The sequence below is a fragment of the Leucopleurus acutus genome (genome assembly GCF_964270905.1).
Source record: "Leucopleurus acutus genome assembly, chromosome: 12".
In the NCBI taxonomy this organism is placed as follows: Eukaryota; Metazoa; Chordata; class Mammalia; order Artiodactyla; family Delphinidae; genus Leucopleurus; species Leucopleurus acutus.
In genome coordinates, this window is record NC_139154.1 from 52,419,043 (window position 1) to 52,441,502 (window position 22,460).

At 32.6% G+C, this 22,460-nt stretch overlaps 1 protein-coding gene across 1 annotated transcript in view; it reads right to left on the bottom strand.

The window, feature by feature from the left end:
- Positions 1 to 3,777: 3,777 nt before the first annotated feature.
- The window catches only part of MEMO1 (mediator of cell motility 1), a 135,606-nt gene continuing 116,923 nt past the window's right edge, over positions 3,778 to 22,460 (bottom strand). Inside the window, exons 7-9 of the mRNA XM_082852078.1 lie at positions 16,040 to 16,116; positions 6,104 to 6,208; positions 3,778 to 4,757 (exon numbers count right to left, since the gene is read on the bottom strand). Of these exons, the coding sequence (XP_082708204.1) occupies positions 4,626 to 4,757; positions 6,104 to 6,208; positions 16,040 to 16,116 (314 nt within the window). The 3' untranslated portion in view covers positions 3,778 to 4,625. The remainder of the gene's footprint in view (positions 4,758 to 6,103; positions 6,209 to 16,039; positions 16,117 to 22,460) is intronic.

Sequence of the window (22,460 nt, forward strand, 5' to 3'; positions counted from 1 at the left end):
AGGTCTACACAGGTAATATACCCCAGTGGTGGTGCTGATGCTGATAGTATAGGGCTCCTACTTTGAGAACCACTGATCTAGCTTTTGTGCGAATACTTCCAATGATTTTATGAGGACAGAGCTGATTTTCATGTAGAAATTCTCATACACATAATTCTCCTTAAATGTGGAACCAGAAACTTCCATTTCTTATAATTAATTTTTCCACCTAGAACAAGACAGAACAATTCTATTCCTTCTTACACATGGCAGTCACTCAAATATCTGAAGAAAACTCCCTCTCTTTAAACTTATTTTCTCCAAAGTAAGTATCACCAATTTCTTTGCATCCTACTCAAGACTTTCAACATTCAGTCTGCCTCCTTATGAACACTATACTTCACAATGTCATTTTTGGTATGTGGCGCTTACAATTTTCAGTCTGCCTCCTTATGAACACTATACTTCACAATGTCACTTTTGATATGTGGCACTTACAATTTAACACAATAATATAAAAGTTTTAGTCTGAATATCAGAGTACATGTGGTTTACTACATCTCCTTATCAATAATAATTTTATAACTACATTAGATCTTTCAGCAACTGTATCACAGCACTTTCCAACTGCCAGTCTGTGGACTGATACTACTCCTTGATGAAATTTTCAGTGATACAGAGTAGATGAGAAAAGAACAGGTGGAGCAATTTTTCCATCAACTTAAAGTCATTCAACTTAAATAACTCTCTTTTATCCTAAGTTTATGTCCTTCCTAAATATGGGAGGAATTTGAGGGGGTCTTAAACAAAGTGATGGTGATGGAAGATGGTAGTTATTTTTCCAACAGTCTTTCTTTATATGGCAAAATAAAGTCACATTTCACAATTTCTCTTATCTGTTCCACCTCTACTATCATCTAGGTAGCCAAGTGCTTAAGAATAATTTATATAATCTGCAACCACCAATCACAACCTCCACTCATCACTCTTTTGATTAACTATGGCAGCAAAGCAAAACTCTAATGGGCTCTAGCAAATAAAAGGGCTTCAAAGTGCTTTTTTCCCTAATAGTTTCTAGTTTCCCATACCCACTTCCCACTTACCTTTATAATCCTAAATAACATTCAAACCCAGCCAGCCAGACTACATCAAATTAAGAGAGGGCTGGAATGACAGAAACTCACAACCATTTGTTGCAGTTTAAATTACTAGCCAGTAATTTGAACTACAAGTGAACTATACCATCTAGGACAGCAAACTACGGCCTATGGACCAAATCCAGCTCACCATCTTTTTGTGTAAATAAAGTGTGAGTGAAGCACAGCCACAATGACTCATTTACACATTGTCTATGGTTGCATTTGTGTTACAATGGCAAAAGTGAATAGCTGTGGAGCGACTAGATGGCCTGAAAAACCTAAAATATTTATTATGTGGCCCTTCACACAAAACATTTACCAACCTCTAATCTACGATAATGAACTATTTGCTACCAAAGAAAAATTTGAGATCTGCAATAATAACCATTAACTAACTCAGGACACCTACTATCTCCATTGGAATACCTAAACACTGGAATCTGAATAATCCTTTATCCCTACTCTGTATAAAAGATTTGTTGCCCACCCAAGACAGAGAGCATTTACTTACCTGCTCACTGAGCTAATCTTTAACATACATTTCTCAAGGACTCATTACCCGAATAATGAAGAATCCATGAATATACTGCTCTGTGCAATCTAAGGTTTAAAAAAAAGTTGCTGCTAATAACTCAAAAGTATATCAAAAAAAAAAGAAACTGTATAGAACTACATAAAATTTCCTTTACATTTTATATTTCAAATAAAAATACTTTTAAAGGCACTTAAAGCAGGAAAGCTTAAGTTCAACAATTTAGGTACTATTAACTGCATTAAGTAATGCAAATTAATTTCCCTTTTGTATTAAAAAAAGGACTTTCGTTTTCATGTATGTAGAGTTGAAATCAAAAGATAATACTTCTAATCCAATTCAACCATGTAGTTTTTTAAACATAAATGACATTAGAATCTCTAAAGAGCAAAATCACAAGATCAAAGTACTTTGAAACCGGAAAGTGCTTAAAAGATCACCTCTACATTTTACAGTTAAAGTTTTGATACAACATGAAATATTTATGGTGAGACAAATAATTAGTGGCAGAGGCAGATCCAGAACCCAACACTTAACTATCAGTTTGGAACTCTTTCTACTTTATGACTAAGAAAGATAGCTCATATTCCAGGATAAAGTAAAGTGATGTTGAAGTACTTTGGAGATTTAAATGTACAGTAAACATACTCAGAGGGCTACAGCCCACTCAACCTACCAACCCTCTTGTGTTTTTTATTAATCAATTAACTATAAAATTACAGAAGGGAAAAAAATAATTCATTATAAAGCCACTCTTAATAGAATGATCAAAAGAACAACCAATTATTTGCTTAACAAATTGTCAACGATTAGAAAAAATAATAGTGGAAAAGCGGCAGTATGATGAGTACTCATAAACTGCTAATTTGGTACAATCTTTCTGAAGGATAACTTGGTCATATTTTAAAGAGCTTAAAAAGTTCTCACCATCTAAACCAATTATCCCATTCCCATGAATATATCCTAAAGAACTAGTCTAATATAGAATTCAAATTTCACATACAAAGATGTCCATCCCACTATTATTTATAATTGTCAAACATTAGAAACAATCTAATATCCAAAGAGAGAACTGGTTAAATCATGTTGTATTCATACAATAGAATATTAGGCAGCCATTTCTAAAAATCACATTTTCAAGGACATGGGGAAGTACTTATGATGGTCAGTTATAAAAAGTAGGATATACAACTATATGATCAGCATAATCTCAATTTTGTTATTACGCACACACACAAACACATATACACACTCATACATATAAATAGCATAGACAAAGACCGAAAGGAAATACAAAAAATATTAACAGTGTATATCTCTGAATAGTGAGATTGCAGGTAATTTTTTTTCTCTTCTTTATAGCTACCAGCATTTTCTAAATTTTCTGTAATAATCATGTAATTAGTTTTATACCCAGAAAACATTAAAAATGTACTCTGTAGTCAATTTTGAAATTTTTATAGTCTATATAATAAATAAGGAATAAATATTTACAGTACTCAAAAGTATATCTGAATGATGGGAAATAAATCACTAATATGTAAGAATATAATTTCCACATATGGATTGGTGGGTAATTTTGAATCCAAAAGATTACAGTATTTTATCTCAGTTCTTGAGTATAGAAAGTTGGTATTTAGTAAGAAATGCAAATCTTTAAGTAAAATTGGTGCAAGGCATCTAAAAATTGTGCTATTCTGGCATAACACTGAAGATATAAATGCTCTCCAATGTAATAATACCCACTGTTATATTAAAATAGGTATAATCTAGTACATACATGATGGCCAATATTAACTAATTGAATTAACTTTTTTTTTTTTTGCCAAAGTGACTACGATTGGTCTATGCTAAAGGAAGAAATACAACACCATACCATTATTTTAGTTGGAAGAGCCGCACCAAAAATCATGACAAAAAAAATTGTAGAACTGTAAGAAAATCCAGTGGTTTTTTGTTACTGTTAATGACTTCTTGCTAAAAATTCAAGTAAGAGAGTCAAATTGCTTGAAGCACTAAAAAAGCATAGCAGCAGTGTATGGTCTGCAATGATTTGAAAACCACTAAGAACATTCTTCAGTATTTCCTCATTTGCAGACTACTGCCTATCAAGCACTATCTCTGAATTACAGGACTACACCTATGTTCTTTACCAATCTTGAATTTATATTGTGTTATAATACAGTAATGACACAAAGTGATGTCACACATAAAAAGGCAAACTGTATGTAATTTTAAAAGCTAACGTTAAAATATGGTTCTAATATCTGTGATAAAAAAATCACATAAATATGTAAAATATAAAAATACATCCTAACATATTTTTACATAAGAGCTAAAGTTTACCACTTTTAACATAAAAATTCTGAAATGGAATTAATAAAAAACAATTTTCATATGTACCACAGAGCAATAAGTTTAAATCAGACTATTTTGAGTTGTGTAGCCCTTTATTAGCAACTAAAATAGAAGGTATCTGTTGTACAACACGGGTAGTAATTGACTATAACTGGAGATTTTTATATTCTAATACAGATCATTTATAAATGCAATTTCTTTATTAAAAAGCTTCCACCCTTTTTGTTTGTTTGTGTACAATTTGCAAAACTATTCTGAAAGCGGAGTATATGTGCACAAGTCTGCAAAGAGTGCAAATTTAGGATATGGTAAATGCTTTACAAGTTAACTTTCAAAAAACTGACTGCCACAACTGTGCCTTTACATTGCCTTTTTTTTTTTTTGATCAAAATATTTTGATGCCAGCCTTCCTTCCACTGCTCTAAACTATAAAGCATTTTTTTAATGAGTTGAAATTAAGGAAGGACTACACCTACTAGAAAAGAAGAGAAGAAAGTTCCATTAGTTTGAGGTTTCAGAATCCCCCCAAACCAGGACCAGTATCTTGGTAAGGGTTAGGCTGGGACCCTGGACAGAGTATGAGTATGTGCAGGTGGCATCCCTGAGGATTCAGAGCTTCAGTGAACCGTGAGTGCTCCAGCTGCATAACTCACTGAACTGTCTTGCCAGTTTCGACACTGGCTTGACTGGGCATAATTCAAAAAGGAAAAGCTCATATTCATTCCATTCTTCTGCAGCTCTGTGATAGCCTAGAAAAAGAAAAATTTGGTTATGACAGACATCACACAAAAAAGTGAGCACTCTTTGAATGTGCTGGTAGCTTAACTTTGAAGCCTAGATCTCTCTCTCACTCTTAGTTTCTTGAATTTCTCGTCACCCCATATTAAATAGGAAAAAGAAAGAACTCCTTATTTCATTCTCTCAAAGAACTTCTCCTAATCTAGTTTCTTGATAAATATCAGTCATCTTCCACTCTACCTCTCCCTGTATTTAATAAGGCATTTTAAAAAATAAATAAATAAAAAATTAAAAAAATCATAGTATCTTTCTTTCTATTCTCTAAACCAAACCTTGGCCACTTTCGTCTTGAAATGTTGGAGTCTTTTCTTTGTCTGAAATTTTAAATGTATATAAATTGACTACCAAATCTAAGAGGTATACCAGGGTTTTTACTTTAATTGTGAATTGGCTCATCATTTATTTTACTAAAGTTTTATTTCACCCAATTCAAACTTTGGTAAATTAGTATAGCTTATTCTAGTTTAAATTTCATAAATCAATTTAAGCCCTTAACAGGCTTTTCTCCCAGTCAATCAACACTGCTTAAGAGAAGACCTTTCCTAAAAATCCACAATGTACTATTTTTCAAATCACAGTAATACTAGACCTTTCGGTTCCTACCCTAGACTATTCTAGACTACATTACCAACTCCAGTATTTCTCTGCCTCTCCAAACAATGAGCCCATTATTACTTCCTCTAACCATTCCTGAGTGTACACTGTCTTCTTTTTGAGTCTCTCATTTTCTTTCAATTTCAGTTTTATTAGGAAAAAAATTAATGTTATTATCTGTTTAGAAAATCCAGCTAACCAAAACTTCTGCCTCTTTACCAGTCTTTAAATGAAATATTGTTTTTGTTATAAGCAGAAAAACATATACATGTCATCTGCCTTGCTTTATTAAATTATGAATATCTAAAACTCAAGAGCAGAATCTTCCATTTATTTTTTATAAAGTCAAGAACACTAAATAAAACCAAAAAATTAGTAAGACCATATTTCTTGAGACGTTACTTTGGTTTATATTTGTAGAGCATATTGGAATTGGCTCAGAGTCGAGAGAAAAAAATGGGTTTCTCTTCTAAATAACTTTCTGTATTTAAAAGAAAGTATTGACCTGTCATACAGTGATGTATAATTTTATTTAAGTAACCAAAACAATGGAAATTTAAATTATCTTAAAGGAACTAGAAAGAAAATTGACTATATATCTAAAATCAAAGCTAATAAGGTATGACAGATGATAACAATTAAGACATTTTGAAACATAATAGGATCAAATTTTAAAAAATCAAGGCTTCCTAAGGATACTCACATTTAATAACACCCCAATGGGATGTCTTCCACATATAGTATTATGGTATTTCTTCAAGTAATTGCTAAAAGATACAGGGTCTAATTGTTCTATAATACTCATACCCTAAAAAAAAAGAAGAAGAGAAAAAAAAGAATGAAAGAAAAAGAAAATAAGACAATTTATTATTTCCTAATTATATTTTAAAACTGTTACTTAGAGCTAACAATCATAATTTTTCAATTAAGGAGAAGTAAAGAAAATACATTAAACATTAAACTCTGTGAAATATCAAATTCATTCATCCAAGATAATCTCATTATAGTCAACTCTCAATAATATACATACTATATTAAGTATGTATATTAAACATACTGAAACATTTAATCTCCAGTTTTCTCTGACCTCCTGGTATGTTTCTACACCACCTTCCCCAGTTGTCACTCAGCTCACAAATCCTCAAACATTTCATGATTTTATGTTTTTCATATATAATATTTACACAAGTAAACATGTTGTGAAAATTTTCACACAAAATCTAAAATTAAATTTGATATATGGCTGTTTTTCCAATGTCCATTATACTTCTCATACCACTGGTATAAATAATCAAGAGCTGATTATAATTTATCTTTTTCCATAACATATACTTAAACATCAACAGTGTGTAAGGCATTTTGAATTATCAGTATTTAGGTATGTGATAAAAAGAGTCCACGAACTAAGAAAATAGTTAATGTATTTTAATCAATTTAAAGCTCATAAAAGACTGATAAAAGCTTAAGCAAAATGGGTCTTTAAAAATAAGTGGAAAAAATAAAAGTTCTTTATCTCTTAAACTAGAATGCTTTGCTTTCAAGATTTTAATTGAGAATCAAAATTTTTAGACTACTATTGAAACAATAACTATCATTTGGACACTTGTTTATACTTAATTCTGTATTCTGCAAATGCATTCAAAATAATGTGCTCAAAATACATCAATACAGAGCAACTTTAACTCATCCGAATCAAGCAAATAAATCAATGATTCTAACTCATCCATTCACCAACTACCTTACCTTGTTTTCTTATTCAGGTGAAATACTTTACATTTGTGTTTAATAAACTGGCTTAATAACCTCTGGGAAAAATGTAAATGGTGGTTTAACTCAGGAATTAACTGATACATTTTTGTGTTTTTTTAATTATATTTCAACATGTTTTAACAAGCACAGTGTAAAATCACCTAGAGTAATCAGATGAACACTCAACTGAAAAATGATAGCCATCAGTAGGTAACACAGTACAAATATTGCAATGGCGGTATGTAAATCAAATTTTAATTTTATAAAGAATCTTTCTTCAGAATATCCAAGTCTTTCATAAACATTATCATATTTTTCTACAAATATATCTGAAAGATAAGCGTATGTGTGTATAGTCAACTTTCAATTGCTTGCACATCAATTAGCCACTCTCAGATTTATCCACAACCAGTGTTTAAGGCTAAGTTGGTTTTCCCCTGTCAACTAGGAGGCTTACAGGTCACCATTCTCCACTGACATTTGGTGCAAACCGAGTGAAATATGAACTAATTTAAAAGTTAAACCTAAGATTAAACAATTAGTATTATAATTCTGGTACGTAGAAAATCACTCATATTTCTAAACCAAGTAGTAATGCAGAGATGGGGTTACAAATCTCTTCCATAAATATGCATAATCAAGGTAGAACTCCCTAAAGATGAAGAAACTAAGGCATAAAAAAGGTTAAAAGCTTGTCTCAAATTTCTAATTCTAGGCTATTGGATTTCTAATCCTAGGCTTCTCATTGACTTACTCTGCTTCATATAGAATAACAAGAGACATACCAACAATTCTTTAATACTCTCACATAGGTACAATTGGTATACATATTATAAAAGAACTTTCAATGCTCCTGGGTGAAGTCTAGGACAGCTTACCTTAAATAGAATTCCACTTGTTAATAAATCATGTAACACTGAAGTTCAAATGTATATTTTAATACTAAAATCTCAAAGCACATTGTGAACAAACATCACATTTATATATATTAACATGAGTAATTCAAAGAGAAGAAAACTAATGATCACATTTGTAGAAGAGAAAGAATTAAAAGTAACTGGCCAAGAAATTTCACACAGAAAATATAGAATTATAAATGTAGAGAAGTGTAAATAAATTAAGTGTTAAAAATGAAGATATAATGGTTAAATTACAACACAGAAAGTAAAAAATTCAGGTGATGGAAGTTAAGGTATTACATTTAAAATTTTAATTTCCTGAAGTGTGCTATGTACCTACCAGGGCAAGAATCAATTCCATTATACTCAATTCTCTGACAAATATGACAGTTAAGAGGTATGCCTTTTTGGGACTTCCCTGGTGGTGCAGTGGTTAAGAATCCGCCTGCTAATGCAGGGGACACAGGTTCGAGCCCTGGTCCGGGAAGATCCCACATGCCGCGGAGCAACTAAGCCCGTGTGCCACAACTACTGAGCCTGCACTCTAGAGCCCGCGAGCCACAACTACTGAGCCCACGTGCCACAACTACTGAAGCCCACGCACCTAAAGCCCGTGCTCCTCAACAAGAGAAACCACTGCAATGAGAAGCCCGCGCACCGCAACAAAGACCCAATGCAGCCAAAAGTAAAAAAAAAAATTTATATATAAAAAAAGAGATGCCTTTTTATAAAGGAGGGATAGAGAGAAAAATTAAGGCACTTCTCATGAGTGAACCTCTCCAAGTGGAAAATTCATGAAGTTTGCAAACAACAGCAAAAATGATTAGTAAAACTGCAAACTGGGACACCCATTAACTAACACAGAACACTGACAAGCGCTTTTGTATATATTTATGTTTTGATGCAAACAATTTTGAAATTACTATTACCAAAATTCCAAGAAGATAAAAATGCTAGTTTGATACTACTGCACAAATTCCAAAAAGATGAAAAACAAAAATGCTTCCCAAATACGCCTAAAGAACTTTTTGATTTCTTAACATACTGGAAGGTATGATCAGTAAATCTAAAGTCCAGGTGATAGAAAGCTTGCCTAGGGCCTGGTATATTGAGAGTTTGTTCATATGAACTTAATCTAATATGAAGCAGTGAAGTGGGTCACTACCCATTCAGCTCTAAGATACAAACAGACATTATAAACACCAAGAGCCTATCCATCACAGTACGGGTTTCTGAGGAATTTTAACAGTTTCAGCAAGAAATTCTCAGACTGAAAGCTAACTCCCTACCTTGAGGGGAAGAAGGGAGGAGGGAATCTATCATTGTGCTGACTCTCTCCAAGTAATGAGTGAAAGCTTGTATTGTCAAATCCTAAATGGTAATCCCAAACCTAATAGGCAGTTTTAACTGCCTATTTAACAGAGCTGCAAATTCAAGACTCGACAACAAAGGTCTTCCCTTTTTAAAAGTTTATCTATATATAACAAATTATTTAATTTAAATTTTATTTAATTTTAAATACTATCACCTAGATGTAATCTAAAGTAACACACACAAAAGAGTAGCAAAACATTTTTAGAAGTCTTTGAGAAATAAGAACTAGAATCATGTCTATCAATTATTAACAGATAATTAAAACCATATTATCAAATCATTAGGACTGTGGCCTTATTTTTTAAAATAAGGATACACATTTATGTTGAAGAGATGGGTACACATTTAGGAAGATGAGGTAGGAAAAGGAAATATTCTAGTTTCTTTAAGAGGTATCAAGATAAAATCTTCATTAGAAAAAAATTTTATGGAAAAAAGAAATCACCCTAAATATAGCAGTGCTAAGAACCAGTGTACTAATAAATAGCTACCTTAAAGATGATGCTGTAAAACCGACTAAAGACTACTAAAGAAACTAAACTACTGGCCTAAGTTCAAGAGAAAGAAGTACGAGTGGACAAACATGAACAATTTCACTTTCAGAAGAGTAAAAGGAAGAAAAGAAGTTGAAGTTCAAAGTAAACAAAGTGACTACTAGTAAATTTGGAAGGAAAAGAAGTTACAAAGCTGACTACAATGACATTTTCAGATTCTCTCTGCCAAATCATAAATAGTATGCCAATAGCCATAAGGAAACACTGGTCTATATCAAAAGTAGTACGGAAAAAATAACCTGTGGTCATGTAATATATATAAAATATGTATAAATGTGGCTAATGTTTCCAGTATGTGATCTAAAAGGTTCACAAAAATCAACATCTTAAAATATGTTCTGCTTTGGTCACTATAATTACTGAAATTGCAAAGTACTAATTTCCAAAAAACATGGTCAGTAGTCAGTAATATTCTAAGACTTTCGGAATCTATATCTCTTATAACTAGTTATTTTCTCCCAAATACAACATTTGGAAGATTGTTTGTTTTCCAATTCATTCTTCCTTCCTTATGAGTTTTCTTCACATAATTAACTTCCAAGATATTCAAATGCTGGACATAAAATTTTTGCCAAAAAAAAAAAAAAAAAGAATTAGCAGTTTTTCTTTTGGAAACTAAAAACTTTCAATTATTTTCTAGCATTTTAATAACTATATTTAATAAGACTTTTCTGATAACAAAAAAGGGACCAAAACTTAATTAACATAATAATATTTAAAAATTAAATCTAAAATTTTATACTTAAAAATAATCTTTTCACTCTATCAAATTTTCCAAACGTATAATTACAATTCAGAATTGCTAACATTTTTGCAATACTTGTACAGAGAAGCATCCTACTATATTTTGCTCTGAAAAGATTGTATATAGCAACTAAGATATTAATTCTGAAATGAAAGAAATTATTTACAACATAAAATGACACTTGTGAAAAGCAATATACAGTGGGATATTCACCATTTGGTTATATAAACCAATTAAGAAAACACATTGTATAAGAGTCTGCCTAATAGTGAGTGTACATATACTCATACATGTATAAAACCATATATACATATGTACAGACCTAACCATGCTTATTATTTTAATCCATTTATTCTAACTCCCAGAATGGACTTATAACTTGAATTAATAGCATGCTAATAAAAGAACAGACCATTTTAGACCCCTTTAAAAATTCTATATATTATAAAAAAATTCTATATATAAATAGAAATGTTTCAATAAACGGACCACAAAAATCAAGTTCAAGTCAAATGTTACATCAAATACTAAATTCAAGCATATTAATATGAAGCAAATACTCAATAATTCACTGATTTACAAATTTGCAAAATTAAATGTTGCCTGATTAAAGTTTACAAATGATTTAAAGAGCTGAGTAGAAAACAAAGGGAAAGAAGATGAATAGGAAATTTTCTTCTACTTCAACAGATCAGGGGCCATAATAGGCTAGCTCAAACTCACCTACGAAGCTATTCTGGAATAAAGTTGTTGGGACTCTCTCCATATTACTGAAAGTGGATATCCAGGGGTGGGTATGGGCAGGTCTATTTTGAAAAAGTTCCTCAAGTGATTTCAGTTGTAAAGATGGGGTTGAGGATTACTATAGTAGACAACCTTATCTCTGCCCTGGCTTTGATTACCATCTACATGTTGAGAATGCCCAAACTTACTCCAGACCTCTTCTCTGAGCTCCAAACCAATATAGTCAATCCATTAGCAAAGCCCTGTTGAATACAAGAACTCAAATCTATGAACTTCTTTCTATCTCCACTACTACCACCCCAGTCCAAATTACTATCTTCTCTCCCCTAAACTCCTGCCAATGCCCACTGTTACTATCCCTGACCCTCTTGTAGAATCTATTCTCTACACAACCGCCAGACCGACTTTTAAAATAATTATTTCATTACTACATCATTTCACTTCCCACTGTATTCACATAAATTTCTTACCCTGGACTATAAAGCCCTACATTATCTGATCCCTACCCACCTCTCTTACCAGAGCTGGGTCACTCTAACCCCTATCTACTATATTCCTACAACCCTGACCTTTTTCCCATTCTTCTAACACACTAGCCTCTTTCCCATGATAAAGTTTTTGCAATGGCAGTTCTGTCTAGAATGCTCTTCCCTCTAATCTTCACTTGGTTTGCGTCTTCTTATTTATATCTCAATTTAATATTCCTTCTCAGGAAGTCCTTCTCCAATCATTCAATCTAAAGCAGCCTAGAATTATATACTGTTTAAAAACCCTTTTAATATTTTCTGCATAGCACACATCACTATTAGAAACTAACTTATATACAATATCCTTAACTTAAAAAAAAAAAATGTATCTCCTCCCGTTAGAATAAAATGTCCGTGAGAGCAAGTTGGCTTGTTTACTGCCATATCTCCACCAGTGCCTACAACTGTAAATGCACTCAAAAATAACTGGTGAGGGCTTCCCTGGTGGCGCAGTGGTTGAGAGTCCGCCTGCCGATGCAGGGGACACGGGTTCGTGCCCCGGTCTGGGAAGATCCCACGTGCCGCGGAGCAGCTGGGCCCGTGAGCCATGGCCGCTGAGCCTGCGCGTCCGGAGCCTGCGCTCTGCAACGGGAGAGGCCACAACAGTAAGAGGCCCGCGTACCGCAAAAAAAAAAAAAAAAAAACTGGTGAAAAGAAAATCCAAATGCCTACTTGGTTGACATCTCCACTTGGATGCCTTAAAAGCAATAGCAAATATAACATATCCTAATACAATTTATGATCACCCTACCTCGTAAAAAATCTAGTCCTATCTTCTTGTGCTTCCGACTTAAGAGAACAGAACCAAGACTTAACCAGCAGCATAAGCCAGATATTTAGGAAACATCCTTTTTTACTTTTTTAATTTTTATAAATTGTTAAAGGTTACATTCCATTTACAATTATTACAAAATACTGGCTTTACTCCCCATGTTGTATGATACATCCTTGTAGCCTATCTTACACTCAATAGTTTGTACCTCCCACTCCCTCACCTCCATGTTGCCCCTCCCCCCCCCACTGGTAACCACTAGTTTGTTCTCTAAATCTGTGAGTCTGCTTCTTTTTTGTTATATTCACTAGTTTGTTGTAGTTTTTAGAAGGAATTATCCTTGATACTTCCTTCCCCTCCAAGTTCAATTGATCTCCAAGTTCTATCATCAATTTGTCTCTAAAATATACTGGATACATCCACTCTGTCCCTCTCTTCCACCATCACCAACCCATCCACTGTCTAAATTACCATGTCTCACTTGGATTATCAAACTAGTCTACTCATTTCTCCTCTGGCATCCCTCCAACCCATTTGCTGCACTGCAACTATACGATCTATTCACATACAATCTGATTTTATCACTTTCCTATTAGATATCCTTTAAACAGCCTGTTCTAGATTCTCTAGCCTAATTTCTCACTACTCTCCCATCCACTCATCCATTAATTTAACAAATACATATACTGAGTACCACAAACAGGCTGATACAAAATGGACAAAGATCCTGATCTCACGAAGCTTATAATCTAACAGGGCAAGTTTTCATCAACAAATCAACAAATAATAAGTCACACAGTAATAAGTACTAAGAAGAAAAATAAAGCAGGGTAAGGTCACAGAATAACTGTTCACCACAGGGGCATAATGGAAAATTGTGGGCACATTTCTGGGTTGTGCCAATAACTAGAAGATACTGTCAGGGGATTTGGTAGATGGAATCCAGGGATGCTGACTGTCCTGCAATACAGGACAGTCCCACACAGAAAGAACTGTTCTCATCCTATAACACTTTCACATGTCCATGTATGCGAAAAACCTGCTTATAATTATCTACACTCTAACGCCATTTTACATACAAACACAAAGAAGTTTTGCATGATTTTAATATACAATAGATTTCCCAGGAACAAACTATCATATAAAGTGAGGGAAGACTGTACTTTGTTTAGTTTACAGTTTTGCTAAGAAATGTTCACCATTTTGGAAAATCAAGTCACCCACCAACGTAACTTGGTAAACGTAAGACAAATATAAACAACTGTTTGTATGTGGCTGTTATATTAAAGATACTATGTGTAAGCATCTAACTACTTCATTGTCTCTTTTAGTACAGTTGGTGCCTGAGCATTTACATTATTAAATATATATTAATATATTATAAATTACTTTCCTTTTATTTCTTTCTCAGAGTACACTTAGGGTATTCATTTAACTCAATTATGTATATAGGAAGATTATAGTCACCAATTCATTCATTTGAAAAGTATTTGTTGAGCACCTACTTATGTTCCAATTGCTATTCTAAGCACTTGGATACATTAGTGAACAAAACAAATATCCTTATGTAATAAATAAGTAAAATATTCGGTTTCTTAGAAGAAAAAGTGGAACTCGGTAAGGTGGACTGGGAATGCTGAAAGGGTGGAGTGTAAGATGTCAAATTAAATACGGTGGTCAGGGCTTCCCTGGTGGCGTAGTGGTTGAGAGTCCGCCTGACGATTCAGGGGACACGGGTTCGTGCCCCGGTCTGGGAAGATCCCACATGCCACGGAGCGGCTGGGCCCGTGAGCCATGGCCGCTGAGTCTGCGCATCCGGAGCCTGTGCTCCGCAACAGGAGAGGCCACAACAGTGAGAGGCCCGCGTACAGCAAAAAAAAAAAATACGGTGGTCAGTAGGCCTCATTGGGAAGGTGAAAACGGAGCAAAGCCATAAAGTAAGTGAGACAGTCCAGTGCAAAGAGGGCAAAAGCCCTAAGCTAGGCACACATATGGCATTATCAAGAAATAGTAAGGAGACCAGTGTTTCCACACTGCCTCATAAATATCTTATATCTCTATATTGTAACAGCTTCTTTCTAAATCTGTTCGATGATTAGACTGTAAGATCCATTAAGTGGGAGATCATGTTTTCTCTTCTTAGTATCTTCAATACTTCACATAGTACCAGACACACAGTGGATACTCATTAACCATTTGCTATATGAAGAAAATAAATGATATAGAACCAGAAAGTTTTCTGAGGCAACTAAGAACTAAACCTCAGAAAAATAAGATTAGAATAATAGCCAGAAGAGAATTAACTGACTGAAATGGCAACATAATAAAGCCAAAAAAAAAAACCAAAAGTCAGTGAATTAAAATCCAAACAAAATTCCAAAGGTAAAAGCATTAGGCCATAATTGGATTTAAAGTAACAGAATAAATTTAAATATGATAAAATCTCCTAAGTAACTATTTTGTATGATAAAATCTCCTAAGTAACTGCATTCATTCCATTTGACTTTTAATAAAATAATACTACTCAATATAATCTACTTATAGTTTCAGATCCAGATTCCTTAGTAAAATGTTTTATCTACTTTAGACTAAATATTTTTATACTAAAACATATACATAAAGCTTTTCACACACTGGTAAAGTTGACTTTAACTTTAACAGATTACAGACTTAAAGGCTGGTGGAGTTTAAAGACAATTTAGAGACCAAGCCTCTCCAAGTCTCTCATCTTAGAGATGACAAATTGAAGACTAGAAAATTGAAACGATCTATTGAAGGTCAGAGAGAATTAGTGATATATCTGCTAGATTCAACTCCTGGACTAGTTAAGAATACAATAATGCTTTAAAATTCTAATTTAAAACAAATTAAAATTCCATTTAAGAAAAACCCAAATGGCCAAAAAATATAACTAAATAAAAAATAAACTTAGAATTTGCTATGGTTGTTTCTGCTTAACAGTAAGTAATGGAATTAGTATCCCATTGTCCCTAAAACTAAGACATTCCCCAAATAGTATCTAAAAATCTGTATCTAATTATTCAAGGTGTAATTAATCAAATAAAATTAAGATGAAGGAAATTTCTACTAATAGAACAGGGATTATTTTTATAATCAATATCACATGACTACAAAATATATATTGCACATTTAGTTAAAGATAGGGAAAGAATTATTAGCCCATTGTATATTTTAACATATTAAGTCTTGAATCACTAATCTGAAATTAAAGAAAAAATCTTACAGCAGTAAAACCCCACACCTGAAGGACTTACCATTTTATCTAGATGTTCAATGGATCTATAAATCTCCCCCTGGGATTCATCATAGTAACTGTAACGGAACCTTTGACCTTGAAACAAATATCATGTACAAAATAAAATAGGGAAAAATTAGAAGCTAAAAAGAAAGCAAGCGCTTACCAAATAATTTCAGTTCTCATGGAAGGCAAAGCACAGCTTAAGCCTCTGAGAGAATCATTCCCAAGAGCCCTTGTACATAAAAATAAAAGGCATATTTGGGAAGGTAATAAAGAAATGATATATCACCAGTGTTTCATGATGTTAAAAACTATTTCAAACTGTAAAACCTTAAAGTCACGAGCAATACAAAAGACTATGGAAACAAACAGTTTAAAAGTTAGAAGCATTGTTAAACATATTATATCGGTCTATAATGGAAAGTAAACGCCAAGAATATGATTCAAGAAAATTTGGCTTAAGGAAACTATCTCAATTTAACAAATCAATGAAAGCTTAGCTTTTGTTGTACAAATGCAAAGATTTAATCTCTACTACAGAAAAGAAAGAAAAAAAGTAGGTCAGAGATATATGTGGCTTGTATAATTTTTATGACCTAGATTTTAAAAATTTATCTCATTTTTGCAAAATTTTCTACTTGGAAAAGGATCAATACAAGTGCCTTTAAGTAGGATACACAGAAGTATAAATATAACAAATAGTCCTACTCTGACAATAAAATCTCAACAAAGGTACAAGCACAGGACATTCAATGTTTAGCTATTCTCCAAAGAACAGAGAGGGTAAAATGGAAGAAGTTTAAAAAGAAGGTAGAAAACAAAAGGCTCAGGAAATAAAATTTGCTTCCTACTATAGTCAAAGAAAAGCCAAAAGTTAAACATATTCATAATTAATTACATATTATTATTCAACTGATTATGTTGTATTTCAGATATATCTAAACCTATTTTTCAGCAATGCCTTTATTTCCAAGAGCTCATTACTTTTATATTCTTTATTTTTAAAGATTCACCAAAACGCAATTTTGAAGGTATCAGAGTACACTAATCATACACACACATACTATGCATCTTGTGCTTCAATTTTACAGCGAAGTTCACATATCCAATTATTATCCTCCCATCTGAGGAGGCGGGTTTCTTTGGCTGGATAATTATGATTTTTAAGTTTTCTGTTTATCTCACTAAAAAAATCACCTTATAAATAATGAGACATGTAAAATTATAACACCCTTTTGATGTCCTTTTTTAGAGAAACTACACATCACAGTTCTTAACATTTCATTAACTTGTTGATGCTAATCATCTCTGATGGTCACCTTTCTACAATATACCATATTTCCTTAACTTTCACATATTAACTTTTCACATACATTAACATGCACAGCTACTCAATGTGGCAGTTCTTATTTCCCTGCACCCCCTGCCCAGCGCCACTATTAAATAAATATTTCATCTTAAAATTCATGATATCCTATAATCAAGCAATAGGGTTCTGAGACAATTACCTGCATTCTGAATATAACAACCTTTTCTAGTAAACACTGGAGATTACTGCATGTTGCTATAACTATCAGATTCATTACAGTCCTTGCACTAAAAAAATTCTTAAACAGTGACAATTCTATCACTGAGTACCCCTATATTAAATAATTCATCAGACATTTCTTACAAAATTTAGAGTTAAGTATATAGCTTTGTTTTTCTTTAAAGAATATATGTACTTCCTCCTAGCTAACAACAGGAACTATACAATTCACCCTATTTTTCCTGTTCGTCAGCTGGCTGCCAGAAGATTCAAAGCCAAATATAATGTCTGTCATAATAACTTAGTGATTCAATTCATTGGTACTAAATTTCTACTTCTGTTTCAAAGTTCTTTTGATGAAGCTGCCCCAAATCTTCTGTGAAATCAATAAACAATTAAAAGAATAATCTTAGACAAGAAAATTCTAACTCACTGTCACTGTAATAAGAGTAATATCCTTGGATGAAATCAAGATGAATATTCTTTGAACCCGAGCTGCTTCAGGTTTATACTAACACATTCTCTTTTTCTTGCTTCTGGTGCTGTCAGTTTTAGTTGTCAATAATCCCTGTGACTGGGACATAATTGTCTTATCTCAAGACTGCTACTCTCAGGTGCAAAGAAAAATGCATGTACTTTGTGACATTTACTATTCGAAAGTCCTTTCTATTTATTTCCAAGTTTAGAGCCGCTGTTTCAAATGCTGAAGTTGGTCAAACCTGCCTTAATCATAAGTCAGAAGTGTAACTATATTTTAAAACTCGGTCTTGTTCATATGGACCATTTTCAATGTAACTTTCACTTAAAAACTACTTCTGAAGTAAGAGAGAAGTACATAGAATGTTTAAAGTAAGTTAAAATACTAAATCAACATGTGATTTAATAAGAATGAAAATATACACAGAAAATCAATGAGCAAATGTTTAATATTTTGCTATCTACTTTTTGCTACTCTTTAGTAGCCACCTCCCATTTAGTAGCTGAAGAACTGAGTAGAAATATTTGATAAGTGTTAAAGGATTTATCAGTTAAGCTAAATTTACACTACTAAGCTACTACACTGAAAAAAGTATCCTACTTATGATAGCTCAAATTGTCTTACGATCATTGTTTTTAATTATACAAACATTTCAAAATTACTTTTCAAAATTACTACATTCTGGTCAATATACTTAAAGAAAGCATCTAATTTGAAGTAAATAGTTGCCATCATCCTAGCCTAAATGTATATACATACATATGTATGAATATATGTGTGTGCACATGAGTACACACACATACAAGTTCAGTTAAATACTACTTGGAATTTGAGTTCAAAAGATTTTTTTGTTTCTAATTATTAAAAAAAAAAGTTTGTCAAAATTTTATTTAACAAGAAATAAAAAAAGACAATCCTAGTGCAATACACTGATCATAAATGCAATTTTAAGTATTTATTGTTCATTTAAAATATATTATGATTTCATGTACCTCATGAGTTTTGTTTTACAATATTTCTAACATTCAGTTAAGTTTATGCATCTAAACTGAACAAATATAGTTGCCTATGTGCCTGGAGAACTGGACTTGTGAACTTTTATATTAAGTATGAATAAAGCATATCACATAGTAAGAGAAAATTACTTACCTGAAACTTATCCTTTCAGAAGGTACACTGGGAAAATGGATTCTTTGAGCCCCTGTTTCAACTCCAAGTATGAGCTTTCTAGCTTTAAGAGCCATTGACACTGCCCCTAGGGGCAGCACAAGCTTTGGAACTCCCCTAGTGAGTATGTCAGTAGTTTCTTCAGGTGCCTTCCCTCAGTTCTTTTCAAATTCAAAAGATGAGAGGAAAAATAACCCAAGAAAAAAATCCTGTAAAGCAGAAACCTTACTCTTTGAGGGAAGGAGGGTAGCTCATTTGTGAATCCATTCCAGAGCACGCTTTCTGAGAAAAAGAAATACAGGTAAGTAATTTTCCCATCTCCAAAGGTGACTGGTGATTAATGAGTGGATTCACAGAGTGTGGAGAATAAGCTCCAGGGATGTCTGTTTAACACACAACAATCAACTAATGAGGACAAACATAACAATGAATGGTACAAGAACCAACACTACTTTTGAATTACCTCAAAACAAAAAGTAAAAAAAATATTAAATACCTCAACATTAAGCTATACACTAGATTGCAGAAACAAACATGAGCTTGGAAAGTTGTTCAATAAAGCCCCCAAAAGATCAGTCAGTAAGACAGACTACCAGACTTATGTCCAGTAAAAACTGTACTGTTATACATTTACTTAATCACTTTATGTTTATATGTTAAAACGTTTTCAAATATTTGAGTTAAACCTCACAACAACCTGTGAGATAGACTATTAAACCACAGTACACTAAGGATCTAAACTGGGGACACTCATAATTGACGTCACTACCAAAGAAAAAATGTACTTCACAAAGAAAATATTATCTAAGTATCTCAAATAAGGTAATCATTTTCATAAGCAAAATACTATAGTCCTTTCATTCTGAAGTCTTAGTTATAATGTAAAATTATTGGCTTTATCTCAAACTTGTAAAAGATTAAAACCCTAAATATGTGAAATCAGTATGTACCAGTATTTGAGAAGACAAATGTGAAAGCCTGAATAAGATATATTTCAGGAATTAGCTAGCTTACACTCAAACCAATTTAAATATTTAGAAAATAGTAATACCCTCAGACCCAAGAGACTAACAACAGAAAGGAAGAAGAGTATGCATGAATAATCACGTGTTAATAAATATTAAACTAGAATTCTGAATAAAGATATAAATTTCATAAACATTGAAGGAGAATGCCAATTTTAATAAGTGGCACATATTTATAAAAAAGAAATTACGTAAACCTAGACAAATATAAGTTTATAGATAAAAATCCAAAACTGCTGAAGTGACTGTAGTGTAAACTCTATTCATATTTTAACAAAATAATATAATTTATCATTAACATCTACCAAATAAATTTACTGAAACTGATTTGAACTTAAAACTACCATTTAAAAAGAAAATTAAATAGAAGCATGAACCCACTTTTAAAGAATCAATTTCTGTTAGGTCCAGTTTCATTCAGAAACTTCTTAGAAGTTAACTGAAAGTTATGTTAATGAAAGTTGTCAGTAATCTAAATTTGGAAGTATAAAGTTCAGGGTGATCAGGAAAACACAAATATTAACAGTATATACGGAAAAGAGCAAAAATGAAACTCAGGAAAATAGAATAAAAATTCTACTAACTAGAAAAACTAAAATAGGCCCAGACAAAATCCTCTTACACGGAGCCATCCTCTAGGATGTGGAACTTGGTTAAGTACACAAGTATGGGGACAATATTACTTCACCATGGTAAAAGTCAAATACTAGCAGCAAGTGTATGCCACTCTTCCTGGTAGTAGTAGGAAAGGTGAAAAGAGGTGGGATCATTAAAACATTACCAGGGAAACATCATCCTATTGGACTCCCTAATGATCAAATAAAACGCAGGAATTGAAATGCAGGGGGTTGGCAGGGTGATTCAAGTGAGGGGATAGAAAGACAGGGCACAATAGAATCTAGGTTCCCAACTCTCCTTTTGCTTCTCTCACCCAAAAAGAAAAATTGAGAGTATTTTAATCTTTCTATTTTCTCTCTAATATCTCTTTCAAGTCTAAATAAGAGCTAAATGGTATCTGAAAGATGAACATCTTTAAAGTAAAATACCCTTAAAAAAAAAGTCATTCTTATAATGGACATTGGCTAACAAATAAGGTTGACAAAGGCAAAATCCTTCCAGTTACACACATATAGGTCTCCTAACTGTCTCTATCATCAAGTTTCTCATTTTATTTTCCACAGAAGCTGGACATTATATTATATAAAGAGAAATGACCACTGGAGATGAAAGATGTCGTCACTGCCAGTACTCTATTGTTCAACAAAAACAAAAAAATTCCACTGTATATATGTGAGTAATTGATCAACTGTACCATAATCAATTAAGTGATTTTTCTTCAAAAACCAGCTATTCAGAAATGTGGAGTGTGTTAAGAGCATAACTCAATGAAACTTCTAAGATCTCTGAGTACTTGAGGAAATGAATCCTTCCTGTGAAATGACTTAGAATTCAGTGTCATCATTATTTAGTATGGTAAGATCAATCTGCACAGCATCTTTAAAACAAGAAGAAACTACTAAGTATTATTGTCATGAGAAAAAGCTAGACTTTTGAGATGGAAATATACCCCTCATTAATTTAGGAAAGATGACCAATGCCACTAAAGCATGAATTTGAAAAATACGAAACAATTTCTAAGTAACCACAGTTTAACCCATAACTAGCCAATGATTCATATTATTTCAACAGGCATATAAAATAGAAAATGAAGCTTATTTTACAAGAATGACAGTTACTATTACTATTGTAGAAAGAAGTCTACCAATTTTGGAATAGTGTCCATGTAACTCTTTCCACTTACTCCCAAACCTCCATCAAATTTCCTAACAAGAATTAGTACAGTGCTTTCCATAAGTACAAAGTAAGCACTTAATGAGTATTGTTAGTGATAGTGATACTGAAAAAATAAACACTTGAAAAAGTTCCATTACTTAATCACCAAATGTAAATATAAATATGTTCTAGTCTCTAGATGATTCCCATAGCTAACATTTATCAACCTCTGGAAATTTTGAGTTCTTTTTTGTAATTATCACCAAAAAATTCTATCTTGCAATTTAAATTCCAAAATTTTCAAGAAATCAGGAGATCAAATGGCCTAAATAATTTTCTGAGGACCTAGATAGAATATAAGACAAAATTCATCTTTCTCTCTCAACATTCTACTTAAATATAGTAGTGGCTTAGGATTTGCTTTATAATCATCAATGAGGTAAAAAGGATGAGTCCACATAAAAGA